General features: G+C 37.4%; 4 protein-coding genes across 4 annotated transcripts; 2 read left to right on the top strand and 2 right to left on the bottom strand.

Moving 5' to 3' along the window:
- The first annotated feature begins 3,101 nt into the window (after positions 1-3,101).
- On the top strand, positions 3,102-4,151 carry LOC110764089 (LOB domain-containing protein 42-like). The gene is made up of 2 exons (XM_021967003.2): positions 3,102-3,441; positions 3,654-4,151. Exons 1-2 carry the CDS (start codon positions 3,252-3,254, stop codon positions 4,118-4,120), a joined length of 657 nt encoding a protein of 218 aa, XP_021822695.1. The 5' UTR covers positions 3,102-3,251; the 3' UTR covers positions 4,121-4,151.
- A 4,927-nt stretch (positions 4,152-9,078) lies between these two features.
- LOC110764133 (zinc finger protein CONSTANS-LIKE 6-like) lies at positions 9,079-11,106 on the bottom strand. The gene is made up of 2 exons (XM_021967057.2): positions 9,836-11,106; positions 9,079-9,684 (listed from the first exon to the last, which is right to left on the bottom strand). The coding sequence occupies exons 1-2, from the start codon at positions 10,934-10,936 to the stop codon at positions 9,433-9,435; spliced, it is 1,353 nt and encodes a 450-aa protein (XP_021822749.1). The 5' UTR covers positions 10,937-11,106; the 3' UTR covers positions 9,079-9,432.
- A 1,586-nt stretch (positions 11,107-12,692) lies between these two features.
- Positions 12,693-15,458, top strand: LOC110764111 (protein FLX-like 3). The gene is made up of 4 exons (XM_021967029.2): positions 12,693-12,839; positions 14,141-14,677; positions 14,853-14,998; positions 15,139-15,458. The coding sequence occupies exons 2-4, from the start codon at positions 14,151-14,153 to the stop codon at positions 15,255-15,257; spliced, it is 792 nt and encodes a 263-aa protein (XP_021822721.1). The 5' UTR covers positions 12,693-12,839; positions 14,141-14,150; the 3' UTR covers positions 15,258-15,458.
- Positions 15,459-15,635: 177 nt separating this feature from the next.
- On the bottom strand, positions 15,636-17,663 carry HMT-1 (Homocysteine S-methyltransferase family protein). The gene is made up of 7 exons (XM_021967028.2): positions 17,410-17,663; positions 17,215-17,271; positions 16,767-16,972; positions 16,546-16,675; positions 16,253-16,456; positions 16,092-16,163; positions 15,636-15,965 (listed from the first exon to the last, which is right to left on the bottom strand). Exons 1-7 carry the CDS (start codon positions 17,578-17,580, stop codon positions 15,819-15,821), a joined length of 987 nt encoding a protein of 328 aa, XP_021822720.1. The 5' UTR covers positions 17,581-17,663; the 3' UTR covers positions 15,636-15,818.
- Positions 17,664-21,745: the final 4,082 nt, after the last annotated feature.

The raw sequence follows: 21,745 nt of genomic DNA, 5'->3' as shown, positions 1-21,745 counted from the left end.
AGGAAACTCAGCATTATACATATAAAACAAGTAAGATTCGAATGACTGGTTGGATGTTTGAATAGCTAAATCTATCTAACCTTCCAATTTTGCTTGTCTTTAAGTAAGCTAGTATTCTGCTCTTGGGCTTGGGCCTCAACTCAGCTGAAGTTAAAGCTTCGCCGTAGGCTAGGAGGAGAGCATCGTATAAATTTAAAGAGCCCAATCCAGTAAACAAATAAACTATACGGGCTTAAATGCATAGGACTTATCAACTCAGCCCATATTTATATTTTGTCGCGAGCATAGATTCATTTAGCCAAAAACTGCACCCACATCATCAATGTAAAATATATATATATAAAGCTAAAGGCAAAGAATGGTGAAACATTCTAAATATCAAAAAATACCTTTGGTTATTTCTGTTTGTACCATATCTAACCCTCCACTCATCCAGTGACACGTGGACTAGAGAAACTCCCCAAGTGCCCAAGGCTCCGAACAATCAGCATCGGCTACCGATGATATTGTCTTAAAGCAGCAAACGGTCCCTACAGGCCCAGCATAGTCTACAATCGGTATCCCTTACCGATTCTGTAGAATCAACCTCGAAGCACCCGCCCGAAATAACTATGGACTCGTGTCAACCTCATAGGGCCCTCCCACGAGTTCCACATCGAAATTAAGTACTAAGAGCATACAAAATGCCCTCTATAAATAGGCCCCTTCACTACAATACAGGGGTAAGACTTTTTCAACTTGACTTTGATACTAATATATTGTCAACAGTAAAAGCTCTTAGAAAACAAACTTACTCAGGCATCGGAGGATCTTAGGCTGGTTACACACCGGTTCCATAGACCTTATGAGTCTCGGCTTCCTTCTATTCAGGATCAGCGTCCAAAGAACAGGAAGGATCCGCGTCCAACACACAATCGATCCCGAGATCGTCCACATCACTTGTAAGTTGCACTCATCTCTATCTGTTCAGTTTTTAGTGCAAACAATTTCAAACATTAAGAATTGAAATTATTAATTAAGTGAGGATAATATGATAATTTTTTTTTTCATATTAAAAAAATTAAAATTCCTACTTTTATGGAACATAACTACCCACGTTATCTTTTCTTATTTTTTTTATAAAAAAAAAAAACCAATTGGCACATGCGTGCTAATTAGGACATTAAAACAATAAATTTTTACGTAACTTTGAAGAGGACATAAATTGATTCATTTAAGTTATTTAGGTCGATAAGGATAATACTTCTCTCTTTGCTCGTAAGGAGGAACTCATCATTACCACGAAATAACACTTGTCCTTTTCTTTAAAAAATTCTCAAAGGTGCATTTATTTTTACTTTAATTATTCTTAACAGGAGAGACACATGTCAAATTATGACTATGCCACATCAATAGGTAATTCCGGGAGGTAATCAGTAAAATGATGGAAGCAATAATAGAAATAAGTCCAAGATAGTGCAGGATAACCAGGAGAGTATCTGAGCTTCTTTACTTCTACGTAGCCCAATTCCCAATTACCAATCATGCCGTATGCGCCAGTTAGCTCGCACGCTGTAACTTTCACATTCGCAGCTCGTGCGTGTCACGTGCCATTTTTAATGCACGTGTCACTTACCTCTTGTTCCTTCTTTTTCTTTTTCTCCCCCAAAACATTTACACTAACTTGCATGCCTTCCACCTTTCCTCTGTCTGTTGTCTTGTTCTTTGACTGCAAACATTTTGACCTTCTGTTACCACCAAAATTACACAGGTGCGTATTCAATGGGATAATAAAAATAATGCCCAATAATAAAGGGAAAATATTATACCAAAAATATATATAAATAAAGAAAAAGAATGTTCGCTCTGCCATACCACAATAAAATTAGGTGATTAAAAGGGATGTTTATCGTGCTTGATTAAAAGCATCCACAATTGGTTATCTAAATTAACTCATTAGATAAATTTTAGGGAGGAATTGTAAAAATATAACTCTAACCATGCTCCCTATCCACCTCCTAAAATAGAGAGATTCTTAGGAGCTCCTAAATCTGAGAAAAGGGAAAGGACTTCTAGTGGCTCCCTATAATTTAATACTGCTTTATTTTATGAGTATTTTAAACATTTAATTAATGTTAATTATTTTATATATATATATATATATAATTTTTTTTTTTTTTTTATAGAGATGGACCAATTAAAAAAGAATTATAGCATTTACGATTTCCTAAACTAGAAAGTATGATTGAAGTTAAAATTTTATAAAGAGCTCCTAAAATAACTTTTATATGTTTTTAGCTAAATTTTAACTAAAAAATAGAGAGCATTATTGTAGATGCTACATTCCAAATAAATTTAGTCTTAAAGGTCTAATTATTTTCACTTATATTACTAATCATCTAAATCCTGGAATCCAATCCCCATTTCTCCTTTACGAGCCAGATAGTATACCATAAAAAATAGAGATATTTAGTCATATACCCATTTTTAGCACTAATATTATAGATAAACCCCACACCATTTAATTTCTATAAACAAACCAAAAAATGACAGCTGACCCTATTGAATTTAATTTTGATTATCAAATTACTTTGATGCCCTATTGAGTGTTTTGGGCTCTATTGAGTGTTTTGGTTCTTTTTATGAGGTTTTGGAGTTTGGTTTGTTTTAAGAAATTAATGGCAGTTTTGTAATTTAAAATAAGCTAAAAGCCTTTTTGTTATGTTGTAAATAGGCTTAGGGTGTGTTTATAAAGTCCATTTCATATATGATTTTTTTATAATTTGAGCTCTTATATTGAGTATAATAGTGAATCTCCCTAAAAAATAATATATTGACTAGAAAAGAAAACATAAAATAGACTAATATTATTATTATTATTTTTTGGCTGAGAATAAAACGCATCAGCCAGTTGTTATATATAAATAAATAATAATACCAGGAATATGGCAGGTTCGTAATAAAAGTCTGCATGCAGGGTGATGGTAGAAGAAGAAAGCACAAAACAGTCAGATGATTTTCCACTTTTCCCTGAACGCTTTTTCACCTAAACTGGAATAAAAGCAGTAGGAAAGGAAACCACTGGTTTTCCATCCCACACTCCAAAGAAACCACTGCGCATAACCCACAATTCCCACAATGCCCTCACCAACTCTGCTGTTAAATACACACCCTTCTGTATTTTTCATACGCCTACCTCGGTTTAAAGCCGCAGTCACCTTTCTACAGAGATAGATAGAGAGTCTACTGTAGGGTTAATTAAGGAAGAAAGAATGAGGATGAGCTGCAATGGGTGCAGGGTGCTTCGCAAAGGGTGCAGTGAGAAATGCTCAATCAGGCCCAGCATTGAGTGGATCAAATCCCCTGACTCTCAAGCCAACGCCACTCTTTTTCTTGCCAAATTCTATGGCCGCGCTGGCCTTCTCAACCTCATCAATGCAGGCTCCCAACACCTCCGCCCTGGTAACCCTATTTTTTAATTAATAAGCTTTATATTTTTATTTTCTAGAAATTAAGTATTTCATTCTGCAGATGTGGGTTAGGCCGGTTCGTTAGGCAGTAACGCCGCCGCTTGCACCCAAGTTCGATTTCCCTTTCCAATAAAGCAATTTAGACTATCCTTGTGTCAAAAAGTATCATTTCCACCACTAAAGTTCTGTGTGTTTTTTGATCAGCTATTTTCAAGTCACTTTTGTACGAGGCTTGTGGACGGATTGTGAATCCGACATTTGGGTCGGTGGGTCTGATGTCGTCCGGGAGCTGGGCCCAATGCCAAGCAGCCGTTGATGCAGTGCTTGCAGGGTTGCCCATCGCCGGAGTTGATGCGGATGCACTACACCTTATCCCCAGCCCTCCTAACAAATCCGGCGACATACGCCACGTGTTCAGGGACTCGAACTCGGGGGGTTCTCGTAACAAAGTTGCAACCCGGAACAGGTTCAAGAGATCCATGAACAGGACCAAAACCCATCCTGGCTCGGTCACTGAGTTTGCAACCGGGTCACATATGGCTCAATTTTGTAACTTTCCTGACCCGGATGACTTGTGCCCGAGTCCAGAAGGAAATGGGGCTGGCGGAGATTATGATGGAGAGGTTGGGTTGGAACTGACTCTTGGATTAGTTCCAATGCGTCTTAATTAGCTATTAATAAATTATGGTTAATCTTTTGGTATGTTGGTTTTGTGGGAGTGACAAGTGGAGGGTAGAGTTGGAGAAGGACATACAAGTGTGCTTCATGCAATGCGAGAAGCACATGTTTTGGCGGCTCGGAATTGGTTTCTTGCTTCTTCTTTTTTGTTGTTTTTTTGGGCTTTGCTTTTTGCTTAGAAAAATCTGTGTCGTGTAAAAATGTGGGTGGAGTTGGGTGTAAAATATTATGCATATATGCGTAAGCACAACAAAATACTTACATTTCGCCTTTGGCGATCCATATATGTAAATTCTAGTACTCAACAATCATAATTGATGTATCAGATCTTCACTCAAACATCACTAGCTCTCTGATTAATTTCTGTCTTAAGAGATTCTTTGTTAACTCTAATTTTTATGGTCTTTATTACAATTTCCTGAATTGGAAAATCAGAACAAATGCAGCATCTGTCCAATTTTATTTGCTCGGTAAATGACAATATCATTATTGGGCATAGTACTCTACGGGGTCGTTTGGTATGGCGGACTGTTATGGACCGGATTAAATCCTAAGACTGTCTTGAATTAGCTCGGAATGGACTAAGCTGGATTAAGTACTGACCTACGTTTGGTGTTGCGTCGGACTAAGAAACTGGATTGTAAAAATAGTGAAGACTTATGTTTGGTGTCGTGTCGGACTAATTTTTTTTTTAATATTTAATTTTAATTAAGGATTTTAGCCTAAAATTAAATAAAATTATAATATTTTTGAAAGACTAAAACTATCTCATTTCTTTTTATTTTTATTTTTCCTTACTTTTCTCTCCCTTGTCTTTTCTTCTTTCTTTTCTTCTCTGGCCGTTCCCTTTTCTTTTTTCCTTTCTTCATTCCTCTTCTCTCCTTTGTCTTTTCCTCTTCCTTTTCTTCCCTGGCCCGTTTCCGTTTTTTTTCTTCCTTCCTCCTTTCTTCTTCTTTCCATTCCCAGGCCGTTTTTGTTTTTCTTCGTTTCCTTCTTCCTATGCTTTCCTTTATCTTTTCTTCTTCCTTCCCTCCTTTTCACTCTCTCTTAATGCCACTACAGATCCAACCATCAACTCTATAATCTCATTCATGGAAAGCCCTGAAAACAATTCTATGAGGGATACTTGTTTCATTCCAAGTTACTTTGGCTTGTGACTCATCTACAAGGAAGATATATAAAAAGATATCAAATATTCTTTTAAGTACTTTGCTTGCTACAAAGAATTAGGTTAATTTGATGATCAATATGACTAATATAAACAAGCTAAAAGCATGGGAAAAGGAGAAATCTTCGAAACTCCTTTTCTCTCTCAACTCATGAAACCTCAACCAGTGGCGGTTCCAGGATCAAAGAGCCGGTTAGGCAAAACTTACATACTAAACTTGACGGTACGAGTGAATTTCATTAATAAACATAAAAAGATACACCGTGGCCTCGAAAAGATGCAATACTTGATTTGCTAGATACCTAATGCTTTCAATTGTGGTCATAAGTCGTGACCGATTGTCCATCACTTGTTGCTTTGATTGCTTATCTACCACTTTTTCAATATGAAGAGATAGGTTTTTTAAGCTAATCCACTTTTGCATAGCAAGATGATGTGGTGAATTTAGCTTGCCCACATGATGTTGAAATGTACATTGATTCCCACCAATTCTCTTCCATTTTTAATACCCATCAATAATAAAGGTTGGGTGTGACTGATTCATGTCAAAAAGAAAGCAAGGAAAACAAAATACCTTATTCTTAGCAACTGAATACTCAAGCCAAGTGAATTGGCCAAACCACTTTTTATTAAATCGACAAAAGTCCCGCCCTTCTAAGTGGCTTGGATAATCTTCTAACTCGGGTTGACATGGTCCTAAAAGAATATATGCTCTTTGCACATTATCTTGTTCATTCACCGGATATTTGCATATTAAACGACGTAATCCTGGATCATGCTCAAGATAATTGATATTAAAATCATGATCATGATCATCGACTCTTTGAGATTCAACTCTTTCAATTGGAGGCTCGACAATGGGAGACTCAAGAAGATTTTGCTCATCACATATTGGAGTAGATAAAGAAGTGTTAGAAGGCAATGTACTAGATGATGACCCATCATTCTTTTTCTTAAAAAAAGACAACAAATTCTTTGTTCTCTTGGGATTCCGATTGTCATCCGACATGATAAAAGATAGCCTATGAATAATATTTAGAAAGAATTTTAATCAAACATACCAACAAAAAATCAAACAAATTGTCATAATAGCATCTCAACAAAACCAAACCAAGAATTATAATTCAACCATAATTAAACCCTAGAAAACTCAATTTTAACAAAATCTCAAATCAAAGCTTTAGAATAATTCATCCCTAATCAAAGCCCTAATTAATTTCAACAAAATCTCAAAATTATAATTCATCCCTAATTAAACCCTAGAATACTCAATTTTAAATTAAAACTATAATTAAAGATATATAGCAAAGGAGAGAATGAGAATAATACCTTGTTGGTGACAAAAGGAGAGGAGAAGATGTTGTTGCCAAGTTGCCCACCCAAGATAATAGAAGAAGTAGCCAATAGAGGAAGAGTTTGACCCCAAAAAAAGAGAGGGAGAAACTTGCTGCTGTCTGTAGCAGAGAGAGAGAGAGAGAGAGAGAGAGAGAGAGAGAGAGAGAGAGAGAGAGAGAGAGAGAGAAACAATAAATCTGAAGAGAAGGAGAGAAAAGATGGGACCACATGGATGGGCAACATATGAATAGGGTTTGTTTTTAATTCTTTTTATTTTTACCGCTAATAAACCGGGCCTCTCCCCCTCCTCCCCTGACATGTTGTGGAGAGTCCCCCCAAACAAGTTTTGTGCTTGGTTTTGTTTCTCCCTAGGTTGGTCTAGGGCTTTTCAACCGGCCTTTGGGTCGGATTTGTTTCTCGTTCCTCGTCTAATTGTAGAGATCTTGCTTGGCTCGCCAGGGGATCTAAATCTATTAGAGGTTATGGGTTGATTTATGGAGGAGAGGCAAGGTATCTTGGGGATTTTTTTAGAATTTGGGTGTTGAGAATCTAGTGTAGAAGATGCTTGCTTGAGTGTCAAGAGGAACCAGGGTGGTTATGTCCTTTTTCTTAGGTATCTTGCTTGATTGTTTATGTGGGAATTTGACACTTTGGAAAAAATTCAACTCCACCCGAAATGCCAAATATTAAATTATTATATTATAATTTTAAAAGCAAATGGAGCCCATATTGTTAATGTATGAATTTTGATTAATTCTTTTGGCTTCCCTTGACAATTTTGTAATAGGATTTTTATTGTATTTATCAAGCTCAAAGTCTAGATTAAGAATAGCATCTCTAGGTGTTCTCATCTATCTTCTATCCTATGGAGGTTCAAGCAAATTGACAAAGGTAAATCATGCATTGCATATCATGCATTAAACTGTTTTCATAAATGATGACTAGTCATCCTTGCTCTGTATGATTTCCAGCTGGTTAACCATCTATTTTGTCCTATTCTCTTTTCTCTCTCTGCTGCCATGTGTCAGTCTGACCTAAGGGATTCTTTTGTCTGTAAAGGCTAGTGAATTCCTCTTTTGGCAGCCGTCTCTTTTGTGTGGAAGTTTTGGAAAGATTGGCTTGCCATCTTTCTCTTCTTCTTCCTCAAGAGTGAACCATATATTTCATCTATGAGTTTTTCTAATTGATTTCTTTTTGAAAAACTGCTTTTGAAATATGAATCTGCATCTAGCTATTTAAATCATTCTCTCATTTAGATCTAGGTCAAATTCAAGACTGATTTCTTCAAGAGTATGGTTTCTTGAAGAAATTGGTCATTCTCCATTGAATCCAAATTTTGGTTTCGGTCTAAGATGGAGCTTGTAAGCTAGTGCCATGGGATGAACGAGCTGAAGTAGGAGCTGCCATTGCCATGATGAACTGAGCTTCAAGCTTTGCTAAGTTGGAGAAGAAGATTGCACAAAGGAGGTATATCTCATCTTCCTAAATAGATCTAAGTTTTGCTTGAGCTTGCTTGTATTCCTTTGTAAGAATCTTTTTCTACTTAGTGGATTGCCTAGTCCGTTGATGACTCCCAGTTTTTCCCAATGGTGGGTTTCTGGGTAAACAAAATCTGTTTTGCATATATGTAAATTTTTCTAGGTTTGTGTTCTTGGTGGTTGACTAGTCATCTATATCTGCTGTTTGTTGTTTACTTGATATTGATGACTTCACACACTTTCACCATAGTTGTTGCTAGCACAGGGGATGCCTAGATTGACGGGTCCTTCTGAGTGCCTAAGTTGTCACTAGTAATCTTCTAGGGCTGCAGGTACCTTGTGGCATGCTCTGTGTGTTCTCTTGATTGTTGTGTTGTTGTGTCTTGTTTGTTTAGTTAAATTTACCCCTCTTCACCTAAGTACCATTTTCACATATGATGCATAAACTTTTAAAAGAGAGTAAATGATAATGGGTCCATGACTAAAAAAATATTGAAATAATAACGTTAAGCTTTTTTATATGTTATTTTTGACATATCTCTTTCAGTCTTCAAATCCATGTAGAATTTGATTACTCGGTTGAAGCAACTTTAACCTTTAATTTTTTTCGTTTCATGTCCATGTGACAATTTGACATATCGGTTGCAGATGATTTTAGATGTTTTTTGTAGGCTACTGGATTCCCTTATTGGCACTAGTTTTGCAAGTTTAATTTACTCTGAGTTTGTATTTATTTCTGGTTTCTGGTGAACTGGATTTAGTGTTAATTTTGGCTCAATATGATTCTGGTCTACATGTGTATTGTTGTTGTTTTTATCTTGGTTGGATCCGTCCTTGTTTAGAGGGTTGTAATGACTTCAATTCTCTGTAATTGGCCTTGTTTATGAATGAACTACTCTTCTCGTTCAAAAAAAAAAGAAAGAAAAAAAAGACTAATATAAACTGAAATTTTACGTAAACAAAGAACTATATCACTATTCAACATAGCTTTTTAAAATAAAATAAAAAAACTTTTTACAATAAATTCAAAACAAAATTGTACCGCAATGAGAAGATGAGTTAATTGTACATATCAGCCTGACTTAACTCAACCCTAATTTATGAGTTGAACAAAAAATGGGGTACAAAATTTGATAATTACAACGAAACAAGCGGCGGCTACATTTAAAATATGTAGACCACGAGCTAGCCTTTAAGCTTAGGATGAGTATGTTTATTAATACATGTGCAGATATGCAATTATACACACAAACTCAATTACTTCACTTACTGCGTGTAAGTAAACATTTGGGCTGAGGCAAGTGCTACTCATAACTTAAGGATATCATTTGGTAAGCACAGGAAAAGCAGATCCTGCAAAGGATGCTCTCTTCACAAACCTCCCTTTCATTCTTGGCCTCTTCTCAGCGTTCAGCTTCCGCACTTCGTACCTTATTTTCTTGGAGAACAGCCTCGTCCTCCTCTTTTCTCTGTACCTTGACACCCTCGCCTCTCTCCCTCCGTCCGCCATTGCCGGCTGTACCCCTAGCCCGTTCAGATCTCCGTATGGGTAATGAAGTTCAGTTGCACATACACCCTGCACATAATTAATTCTATGTTGAATTGCTATAAACGAGACTGAATTGGGCCTAATTAACTAGCTAAGAGTACCCTCATATGGTTAATTATATCAACATAATTGGCATTTCCACAATTTTTATTTAAAGATTAGGGCAGGAAGTACATACCATGCAGTCAGGCAAGCATTCGGAGTTCAAATCGGGGCGACCACCGGAGGTCCACGGAGAGCCATCCCAGGCTGTAATCACTGCCTCGTAGTCCAGCCTCAAAAATATCTCCTTCTTCTTGCGGCTTTTACTTGCACCCGCATGCACCTCCTCATGTCGTTGATGATCTCCACTGTAAGTAGTATCCATCATTCCCACTCCCAGTTTGTCATCCTGTTCGCCGCACGACTGCGGCGAGTCGTCATAGTCTTCAAAGTTCAACACAAACGGCTCTCTCATCATATCAATCTCCGGCGTCTCACCTAATTCACACCCCATAAAATTGACACCTCCCGTGCCCCCTTCCTCCTCCTCCTCCTCGTCTTCAAGCTTTACTCTACAATTCGATTCATTTTCTTTAGAATCCATTAACCCCAATCCTTCCATCCCAAAACACTCGTCATCTTCGAGCCCCCTGCCCAACAAACTATCCACGTCCGCCGCGAAATCAGCAAGATCCATGTCACTGGGAAGCAGAAACCCATCATGACCGTTATGATTATAATTAGGTGATGATGAGCTCACTTTAGAAACATCACCAGTATTAGCTAATTCGTAATTAGCAACTGCTTCTTCATTAGAATTAGCAGAAGTGGTAGCAGTGCACATCTCCGCAACAAAGGGATCGAATACGGGAACCCTATAAAGAAGCTGCTGCTGATCTTCTTCGTTTTCCTCGTCATACGAGTTGCTATCGTCTGCCCCGATTTCCGGCACCTGAGGAAACCGGTTTCGGGCACCTTCTTGGGATTTGTGCTTCCCCTGTCTCGGCGTCCGGGCCTTCCGCGTGAAGCCACCGTGCCACGACGGTGCTGCTGGGTTGTCCGAAACAGAAACTTGATCATCCTTATCGGTGGGTTTGAGCGACGACGCCGTTTTCAAGAGAATCCTTTCGTGTCTGCGAGCTAACTGGTTGGCGGAGTGTACGGAGGAGTCACAGGCTTGGCAGAGAAAAGCATCGTCGGCAGCACAGTACCAGCGAGCTCTCTTTCTTATGCAGCTGTCGCACGCTCTTGCCGTTTTGGCACCGACGGCGTTTGCCACTTTCTTGTTGGAGCTCATCGCGGAAAATCAAATCACAACGAAGTTTTGAAAAGTTGAAAGAGTGAAGTGAAATCAAAGAAGAGAAAGATAGAGCAAATCCAAAGAGTGCACAGGAACTGTTTGTTGAATTGTGCTCTTTATTTAGGTAAAGCGCTAGAGGAAGTGGTGAGTGTCCCACACCCTGCGCTTTTACAGGCCATATAACAGCGAAGGCAGCTCTTGGATTTGCACTTTTGGGAGAGAGAGAGAGAGAGAGAGAGAGAGAGGATTGTACTTTTGGGCCCACACCAATGCCTTATCTATTTTCTAATTGGGCGAGCTTAAAAAGTTGATCCAAATCCTTGGCTTCTGATTGGCTACTTTTCCCCATCGATGGATTTCTCGTTTCTTAGTGCACATGGGGCCCAGGCAAGGAGGGTAATGGATGAGAAGTCCTGTTGATTCCATCTCTCACTTTCTAATTTGAAAGATATGCTTTTGTTGGATTGCCTCAGTCCCCCTGCCCCATTTTCTCCATCACTAATATTTACTTGTTTAAACTTCCGGACTCTTACCTTGACTCCATGCACTGCGGTCCCCACATAATCCACATGTCCCCAATCATATCTTTCCACATAACGTAAAGATCATCTTCTATCGTATTATATATATGATATACATAACTTGACATTCTGTGTGCTCATTTTGATTAGAAACTATTTGTCTTTGCTGTATCTGATTACAACATGCACTCTAATAAATTAAGAATCTAAGAAGGATAAATAGTCATGACTCAGAAGTCACTCTTGAATATTAATAGAAAGAGACCGTTTGAATTAAGAAGATGAACTAACAAAATTATATGGAATAAAATTATTATAATTGGTTTACATTTGAACATCTCGTCGCTAGCTAGAAAGAAAGAAAAACATATATGTATGGATAAAGCTGATGTGGGGATCTCATCTCATCTGCGACAATGAAACCCAAGCACAAGATTACCGCAAAGAGTCGTCATGAGACCCCAATTTTCTTGAAGTAATATCGACATATTATTCCTTGGTTACTTGGAAAAGGATTTATATTTCTGTAGCTATCCATCTGTAGGGCCTGTAGCCCCATCCCTCTCTCTCTCTGTCTCTCTCTAAGATAATTTTAGAATCTCACTCACTTATGTATATTTGTCCACTACTATACACACCATGTATATATATATATATGGGATAAGGTTTGGTAATTATGATAAGTTTTACACAGTTTGCCGACGTTTCTTCTTTCTACTTTTCCCTTATGATATGGGCCGATATTACATAATAAGGTTGCAAAAAAATAAAATATTTGAGAAAAGAGTTGCATTCTAAAGAACTTTCTGAAAATTGTTGCATTAACTTAAGAAAAACTAATATATGATATGATCGATGCGACAATAATGTACCAATTGATTGATGAGTTCGTAGTTGATGCTGTAAAAAGAGAAAGAAAAAAACAAAAGCATGTGGTAGCGGAACGTGACAATTATGATTATGTAAGAAATGCAACAATGATAAGTAAGATAATGAAATTAAAGAAGTAAAAACTGAAAGATTAATAAATATCAGCTCAAAAAATCTTAAAAAATATATCTGACGAGAAAGAAAAAATAAAAAAAATAATGGTAATCTCAGACTACGTCCCATAGCGATTTTTGAAGCCCGTGAAGAAATTATGTACTGGGCCCCGGCCCATTACATTTTTTAGTTTCGTTGTTTGGGCCAGAAGGCCCACAATGAGTGAAACCGGAGAACGTTAGCCTGAAGCAGCAACAAGGGTAATTTCGTCAATAAGAAATCCGATCGCCTTGTTGGCTGGCTGTAGGGTTGTCTATTCTGCTGAGCTGCTGAGGCAAGCACAGTTCCCGTCGAAGATCAGAGACTGGCGCGCAGTCTAAAGGGTCCTTCTTTGGGTAAGTTTTTACTTGAGACGTCGTCGTGCTCCGATTATTTGGTGGAAGCTTACAACTTGCTTCAACTGCATATATATGTTATCGTTGACATTTACTTCTTTTTGCTTGAAATTATGAGCAGGGCTGAATTGCACTTATTCAAACTTTAACATAAGAATTATATTGTTTTAATTTACTTTTCTGTAATTAATAAATTTGATTATGGAATTGCAAAGTGCAAATAAGCAAAGCATGTTTCCAGCTTGCCAATGATTTAGTGTAAGATCAAAGTTTTGTACTTTTAAGAGATTTGAATGCAGCCGTGTAGTTGATGTTAATCCAAAATATCAAACATCAAACCCCATGATGCGATATAAGGCGTAGTGAGTTATTGTGCAGCGTGAATAGGCAAATATAGGACGAAGAAGAACTTCCGTTACAGTTTTTTGGTGCCGCATCTATTTCATATTTGTTTGTTTGCCCGAAAGAGGACGGGTTGTTTGAGAACTTGAGAGGGCTTTATGGTTTTCATCTTTAGTCATGAAGGTGGTTCCATAGGTTTCCATAGATTTGACTCAGTTGATTAGTCGTAAAACTTTTCAGGTAGCATCCAGCAAAATAGGATTGCTTTCTTTTATCATTTTGCTCTTATTTTCCACCAGGTTATCTAGTTCTTTTTTGTGTTCTAGATTTAACTTCATTAATAGATTTTGTTAGCCTTAGTTGGCGTTGACTATTTCGGTGATGTTGGTTGCAACTTGCAAGATCAATTCAGATGACTGCGCCCCTAATATAACAAAGTTAAAGAAACAATAGAGATGATTAAATATTATTCTCTTCTTTTATGTTTAGATTAGTGCTTAGGTTACTTTGAAGAGACAAATTGAGATTGGCATCTGAGGTTTGTGTTTCTTTTAGAAAGAAAGAGATAGGGCTTCATAATTTGATTTCGTTTACACATAGAAAGAGATTGGAATTCATAATTTGAGGTCATTTAGTTGAGTACTTTTAATTACAAAATTTTGGGATCACATTGAGTTCACATGTTTGAGAGTTGTTAACTATTAAAGTCTTGATCCCTGATCTGATGAAAATGGAAGATATTGTAACATTCCATGCATCTCAAATGGTGTTCTTGAAGCAATCGAGGAAGCATGGAATCCACAGAGATGCAAGATGTTTCGTATATTTCCCTTCATTGTTTTGTTTGGGCAGCTCTGTTCCTTGAACAGTTCGACGAAGGATGATATTTTATCTTCTTTCTTAATTTATGTCTCGCTTGGTCGTACCAAAATAGTGTGATGATGGTATCACTACTGCAGGATCTCTGTAATGTCCGGGAGAAATCGTATGTCTCGCCATGCTGATGGTTATCGAGGTTACCATGATGATCCTCGACCTCTCATGAACCGAGGACTGGGACACTTGAGTGTACACCCTGCAGCTTTGGAAGAAGAACTTGCAATGAAACACAGAGAAATGCAGCGAATCATTGCTGAGAACCGGCTTGTAATTGACGACAATACCCTTCTTCAAAGGGAATTGACAGATGCGAAAGATGAGATTCATAGATTGGGGCAGGTCTTACCTAAACTCCGGGCTGAGAAAGAGGCACAGTCTAGGGAGCTAATTGAGAGAGGATTGAAGCTAGAAGCTGATCTCCGTGCTACTGAACCTATAAAGGCAGAGGTTATGCAATTAAGAGCTGAAGTTCAGAAATTAACTGCTTTGCGGCAAGAGTTGTCTTCCCAAGTCCAAGGTCTGACACAGGAGATAACTCGATTGCAAGCTGAGAATCAGCAGCTAATTCCCATGAGGGCTGATATTGATGGGATGCGAAACGAGCTTGTTGAGACCAGGTTTTTTACAGTGAACTTTTAATTAGTTTTCTGGCGTAATAATATCTTGCTCTTCTTTTGCCTTTTAAGGAGATGGATGACACATATTAGGACGATACTTGATGAATTTCAGATACGTTAACAACTGCTTTATTTGTATGCATATGTGGATTGACTTTGCAACACTTTTTTTTAGGAGAGCTTATGAATATGAGAGGAAAGCCAGTGAAGAACAAGTGGAACAAAAGCAAGCAATGGAAAATAACCTAGTTTCCATGGCTCGTGAAATAGAGAAGCTAAGAGCAGAGCAGCTAAATGCAGACAGGAGGGCACGAGAACGAGGTGATTCTTCTCTCTCTTTATGTCTCGCGTGCGCGCATACGCACACACACAACTTTAGTGCTCATGGATCTCCTACTCTGGGATTTTTAACTTGGATCTCTAGAAGGCAAGTTGTTTTGACTCCTTTCTTATCTGTATAGGTGGTGGGGGTTATGGAATGATGAATGGAAGTCCTGATATGAGATATTCACGTGGTTCATATGGCAATGGCTACAGCAGTGGTTGGGGACCTTATGATAAGCGTGGTTCACGGCGTTAAGTATCATCAAATATTGAATGGTCGGGGGAACTGGTTTGCATATCTCGGTTCACTGGTTTGCATATCTCGGTTCTAGTCCTGCTTATAGAGTAAAAAGAACTCTTAAGGTCACAGTCACAGAAATGAATCAATGTTAAACCTTGTAAATTTTTTTAACATTGATCAATTATATTGTGTCTACAGTGATGAGGCTTTGAGCAACATGTTCCATAATTTATCCGCAAATTGATTTTTTTTTTTCATTCTAATTTTCATTTTGATAATTGTAGTTAACATAATAAAGTGGAACAGAATAACCAAAGTTAGTCATTTTATACCGTTATATCAAAGTGCTAGCAATATTTACCATTCTCCGTTGGATAATATAAAACTCTCAGACACGATCAATAATAAATTCCGCATTTCTTTCAAAAGAAGATTTTCGTGTAATAATTTTCATTTGCTAATAGAAGGCAATTTCTTAAACCAATAGCTTCTAACACCAAACCAAAAGAATTTATGTAACCAAATCAATGTCGGTTAACCTAAAAATTCCTAAATATAGCCGTCACTGTTACTTGATCAGCACGAATTTCCTTTTAGAGCCTTAGAAATGACTTGAACGGTGGAAGGTGTTGTCCGACAACAGCCTCCGATGAGCTTAGCTCCTGCGTCACGCCAGCTTGTTGCAAAGCATTCAAAATTGTCGTCATCAAAACACTTGGCAGGCTGTTCATTTAACACAATCCAAAATTCATTAGTTGATCACGCATCGTATTTTGTGTTTGTGTGGATTCAGCGTATGAGAAAGAGAGAAGACAGACAGAGAGAGGTTCTAAAACCAGTTGAACTCACCAGCCATCTTTTAGCTTTGCCATCCCATATCTCACCACTATTAGGGTACACAACAATTGCTTTATTGGTTAACTGGACAAATAGCATCTGTGTTAGATCACTTTCACCTTTTCTTTTAATATTTCTTTTGGGGTTGAATTGTTTTCTAGTTTAGAAGTTACCTCTTTAAATTTGCAGATGAGAGATTGAATCAAATGAGGAGGTGCGCAATTTATTCCCACTGCATGTATTTTGTTACTCTTATTTATTTTGTCAAGGCATTCCTTGAAGCACTCTCCGGATGGGGCGTTTTCACCATCTACAGAGGTGAAACATATCCAAGATGGTATTTGAATGTTTTCTTCTTCGAGCAACTCAACGCAGGCCTACAAATGTTTACAGAAATCAAGTTAGATACCATCAAGTTCTGAAAATCCATGAAACTCTGCAAAGCAAGATTGGTAGAAGCACAAACCTGAGCTTCAAGCTTATTAGGGATGGTCTCAAATGCAAGTAAATCAGGACCTGCTTCCACAAGAACTTGCAATCTGCGTCGGTGGAAATCCTTGAGCTTATCAACATTCACTTGGGGTCCATAACATCCACTGAAAACATTGACACATCCACATTATATAATTGAACAAAGTACATAAAATATATTTGTTAGCCATGATTGCGATCTGAAACTTGGGGTACCTATATTCTGAGCCATCAGCAAGATAAGCTCCATAGCTTCCAATAGAGGCAGCAACCAAAGCCCTGTTATACTGATGCTCAGGTGTCACTTTGAGAGCATCCCAGAAACTGTTGCGAGCTTCAACAGCCAATTTCACACTTTTCTTCAGCAACAACTCCCCTTCTTCAATGGACAGTCCTCTGGACAATAATCCAGGAATTGTGGCCTATCAAAGCAAATGAAAGGCAATGTGGGTTTAATGAATATAAGAATCCTGCAAACACAGGCGCATCTTTGGCCCACCTAATCGATCGTATTTTTTATGTGAAAGCAAGAATCTTTTTGTACATTTGCTGCTGATATTATATGCATTCTTTATCATATGGTAAATGTGCAGAACCAAAAAGAAAGAACAGAGAGAACAAAATTGTGGGTAACGTTATAAATAAGGAAAGTAAAGAATTATACCTGGTAAGATGAAGTGACCAGAATATCTGCGCCGGCTTCCAAGTATTCCAAGTGGACCTGATGAAGCAATTGAACCAAAACCCAACATTCATCAGAACCAAGCCAACCAAAGTATGTATATTTATTGTATAGATACAATAATAACAAATCAGGAAATGGGCAATGAGGGAGAGAGAGAGAGAGAGAGAAACAGACCCGCTTGATGAGGTCGGGGTCTTTGATGAGGCAGACGGCGCTCCAGAGAGGGTCGTTGATGGCAGCGCCGTGTCTCTCCAGCTGGGTAGCGAACCCTCCGTCCACCACAGCACAACCTCCTGCTTTCTCTATCACTTCCTCCAACGACGTCGTCGCCTTCTTCAATCCCATATCTCTCGCTATTACTTTAGACTCCAGAGATAGTAGCAATGGAGAAGAAAAAGAGGACAAATATATAAATGCCGGGGGGTCGGGGGGGGGGTTGTTGGATTGGATTGTTGGGTGTTGTTGGGAAAGAATAAGGACGAAATTGCGAACCAGGTTCAAATACAATGTATTGAGATTGACCGACGCTTTTGCTTAAGTTTTTATTGGGTGTTCTCATTTCCCATTACGTTTTCGGTGTCAAATTTGTCGGGTGGTCCTGAAATGTGATCCGTTTGATGTGTGCCTGCATCAACCCAAAAAAATAATTCCGGATCCAACGCCATTTGGACCAGCCCGATCAATTCTGCAGGCCTAGTACCTAAGATTATTTACGATGTTTTAAGCGAAAATTCAATTTCATAACTATAAATTAAAAAAAAAAAAAGTCAAATTGGTCACTATATTTGTCAAATCTTATAATTTATATACATTCTATCATTTTTTGTAAGTACAATTTTTTTTTAAATCTTTTTAGGAAATCTTCTTTCTCTAACTCAACTAATTAGGGTATATTGTCCTAATAGAGTTTAACAAATTAGGGAAAATTTTGGATCAAAACTGAAATTGTGAGGTATAAAAATAAATGTTATCTTCAATGTAGGAGGGAAGAAGTAGGGCAAAAGAAAAGAAACATGTATGAGAGGGAAATAGGTGGTTGGTGAAGGTGATGAACTGGCGATGATGTGCTCTACTTCACCAACCTAACCAAGACTAAACAATTTACATTTATAATTATAGTTTGTATGTCTATAAATGCATGGGAGGATAGTTTTTCACATACATACCATCATGATGTTATGGGGTTCAAATTTGGGATTATTAAAATGCAAATCAAGTCATTTTGTATTGGGCTAGACCTTATTTGTTGTCTAGAAATATTTCTTAATTTCACTATAATATATACACTTAGAGAGCTCATCACAATTTAATTCGAAGATTGTGATTTGAATATAACGTAATTAGCAAGCACATATTTCAAAAAAATTAAAAAAAATTATTACTAAGAGCATCCACAGTGGGGGGTGTATATGGGGGTGTATGTTAAATATACACCTCGAGTCATCGGAATCGTCTCCAATGGTGAGATGCAAATGTATGTAAATATACATCACCACCATGGGGATGTAAAATAAAATGTATATTTACATCCATTTTTACATCCCTTGCAGGCGGGACCCACCCGAGAAAAGAGAACAAAAATGAAGAAAAGTCAACATAAAAAGGCTGGGACCCACGGCTACACCCCCGAATTTACACCCCCTCACTGGAGCAAAAAATATATTTACACCCCCCGAAGGTGCAAAGGGGATGTAAAAGTGGCTTTACACCCCCGAATTTACACCCCCCACTGTGGATGCTCTAACAAAACGTGATATGGATTTGACTTTTTGAGTGTGGTAGGGTATATATATATATATATATATATATATATATGTATATATTGGTAGGGGCCAATAGGATAGGGCCAACAACATTGGATTTTGGGTGCCATGTCTGAATCTTCAAAGGGCAAGCAAGCACTTGACTGAGGAAAGGAGTTATTAATGAATATAATTATTTAGGCCACCGGCCCAGTAAGGTGGGCAACAGTGCAGCTCAGCTGGATCCGGATTCCACATGCATGCCATTGCATGCCATGCCCCTGTCTTTATATCGTGCTTGCATTGCAGGCCTGATGATGATAGCTGCGGCGGGAAGCAACATGCCCTGCCTCCTCTCTTCCCTTCATATTATTTAATTATTTAATTATTTAATTATTTATGTTCTAACTAAGTTTTCTGAGACTCTTCCCTGTTGGAATTTTAAAAGGTTTTAAAAATTTAATCGTTTTATTTATTTATTATTTTGGATGTTTTATTTTATTTATTATGGGGTTATAAATATTTAATATTCAGATTTTATTTCTATATTGAATACCTTAATTTTCTAGTTGGTGAAAGTTACATGTTATTTGATGCCTATAAAAGGCCACTCCTCCTTTACATTTGAAACACACACTATACACCATCAGAATATCACATACCACAATCACCACCAAAAACTAATTATCTCCTTTTCTACTTTGATATATATTCTCTACTTTATATTATTATTTTGGCAATGGTTCTATGACTTGGATACCTATATCCGTCTATGAACATGCTCATAGCGAATCTCGAGTTTGTGTACAAGAGGTCGTATCTTGGAGTCTTGTAGACCGCCAGTACTTGCACGTAGGGAGGCTCCAAAGGCTTTAGGACAACGTCTTTGACGTGCTTCACCGTACCAAACTCACCTTCTTACTTATTATTTATTTTGTTTTTACCTATCTATTAATTTGTTTTCTTCAATTTCATTGTACCTTAAAAGCTTTCCAATTTTGTTTATATGTTATTTATAATATAAAGTTTTTGTATTTGGCTTTACGGGAAAAGGAAAACTATATTTTTTATAACAATCTAAAGCCTTTGTACATTAAAATTATTTTCTTTCCGTACTGCTGTAATTCTTTGTAGTTTACAATTGTTACAATTGCATATCTATATTTATGTAAGCTCTTGACGGCAATATGTTTGTTCCTGTCAAAATTTATTTAATTTTATTTATTAAAGGCATTTGGTACAAGGCGTGTCAGTTTGAAATTGCTAGCGTAATCATTTGAATTTTCTATTTAAACAACCAAACAAGTTCCCAGCCTTTTGTCAAAGAACCATTTATCCAAGAGTTTCAGAGTTCTATCCAAATATTTTTATTATTATTAGTTTGTTGTTTAAACATAATTATTGGTTTGTATAATTTTGAGGAAAAATTGTTTTTTTTTTTTGTTGCATCTTTGTCGTGCAGTGGTATATATATTGCAAAGTTCATTGTGTACATTTGAAACCATATATATTGTACAGTTTGTTTTGTTGTTTGGGATATTTTAATTGCTGACCTTATTTCAATAGCGTTGGTACATTAATATTGTCATCATATTATTGCTAATTTTGGATATCAATTATCTTTGGTTTTGGAAAATGGGTCAAATTACGTTATGTGTGGTGTCTTTTGAGTATTTTATATAAATATACATATATATTGCACTAACAATTGTGTTCAAAGTTTATCTTATTTATGGGAATAGAGATTTGCATTATTTTCAATTGGGAGTTATGATGGAATCAATATATTAGGGGTCCAATATCATATACCGCGAGATAAGTGCTACCAATTAATACTTTATCTTATGCAAGTGTGAGCATTGCTATAATTTATGTGATTCGAAGAAATTAACTTTAATTTGAATTTTGTGAAATAAGACAATACATAAACTTATCATTTTCCACTTGTTTAGTTTTGTCAAATTTTAAATAAATAAATAACTTGAAATGAAAATGGGAAATGGAAATTTACTTCATGATCTTATCCAGTGGCGGAGCCACAGTGGGGTCAGTGGGGTCGCACGACCTCTTGGAAGCCATGGAAATAAGCTTAGAGGTCCCTTGGAGCTGCTGGTGCGACCTCTTGGAGCTACACACCAAGTGCTCGACTAAATGACTGAAGAAGAAGAAGAAGGTTGTGCGAACTGAAGAAGAAGAAGGCTGTGCGCGGGTCTTTCTATTTTAAAACAACTTGGGCAAAACGACGTCATTTTGGCCCAGGGAATTTTTTTAAATGACCTGGCCAAAACGACATCGTTTGGGGCCAGGTTTGAAATTAAAAAAATATATGAAAATGCCCAGCGTATCCTTCCTCTCCAGCACCAATCCCTTTATTCCAAAACCCCCAAATTTTTTTGTTTTCTCCTCCAACCCAAAGTTCCCAACTCAATCCCCCCCTCCCCCAAACCCTCAACTTCATCTCCTCTCTTGCTGCCGCCATCTCCTCCTCCCTTCCATCCTAAATTTTTATTGGGACTTTTACGCTAAGACCCCTTGTCGTAAGATTTCTGGTTCCGCCACTGATCTTATCTACATGGACTTTTTGTTCTTTACAAATCAGAGTTTGTATTGTGTCCGTTTTCTACAGCACAATTGTTTTTAAAATACATTTCAGAATCTCAATAATGTTAATAGTATTCAAAAGCTAATTAATTACCATTGAAATAAAAACAAATTGAAGTGTGCTACGTTTTTCCTAAGTTATTGTTTGTTTTAAAACCCAAACGTTG

This window comes from Prunus avium, chromosome 1 (assembly GCF_965620075.1).
Source record: "Prunus avium chromosome 1, drPruAviu1.hap1.1, whole genome shotgun sequence".
In the NCBI taxonomy this organism is placed as follows: domain Eukaryota; kingdom Viridiplantae; phylum Streptophyta; class Magnoliopsida; order Rosales; family Rosaceae; genus Prunus; species Prunus avium.
Note: the sequence above shows the minus strand (reverse complement) of the source record. Positions and strands in the feature narration are given on the sequence as shown.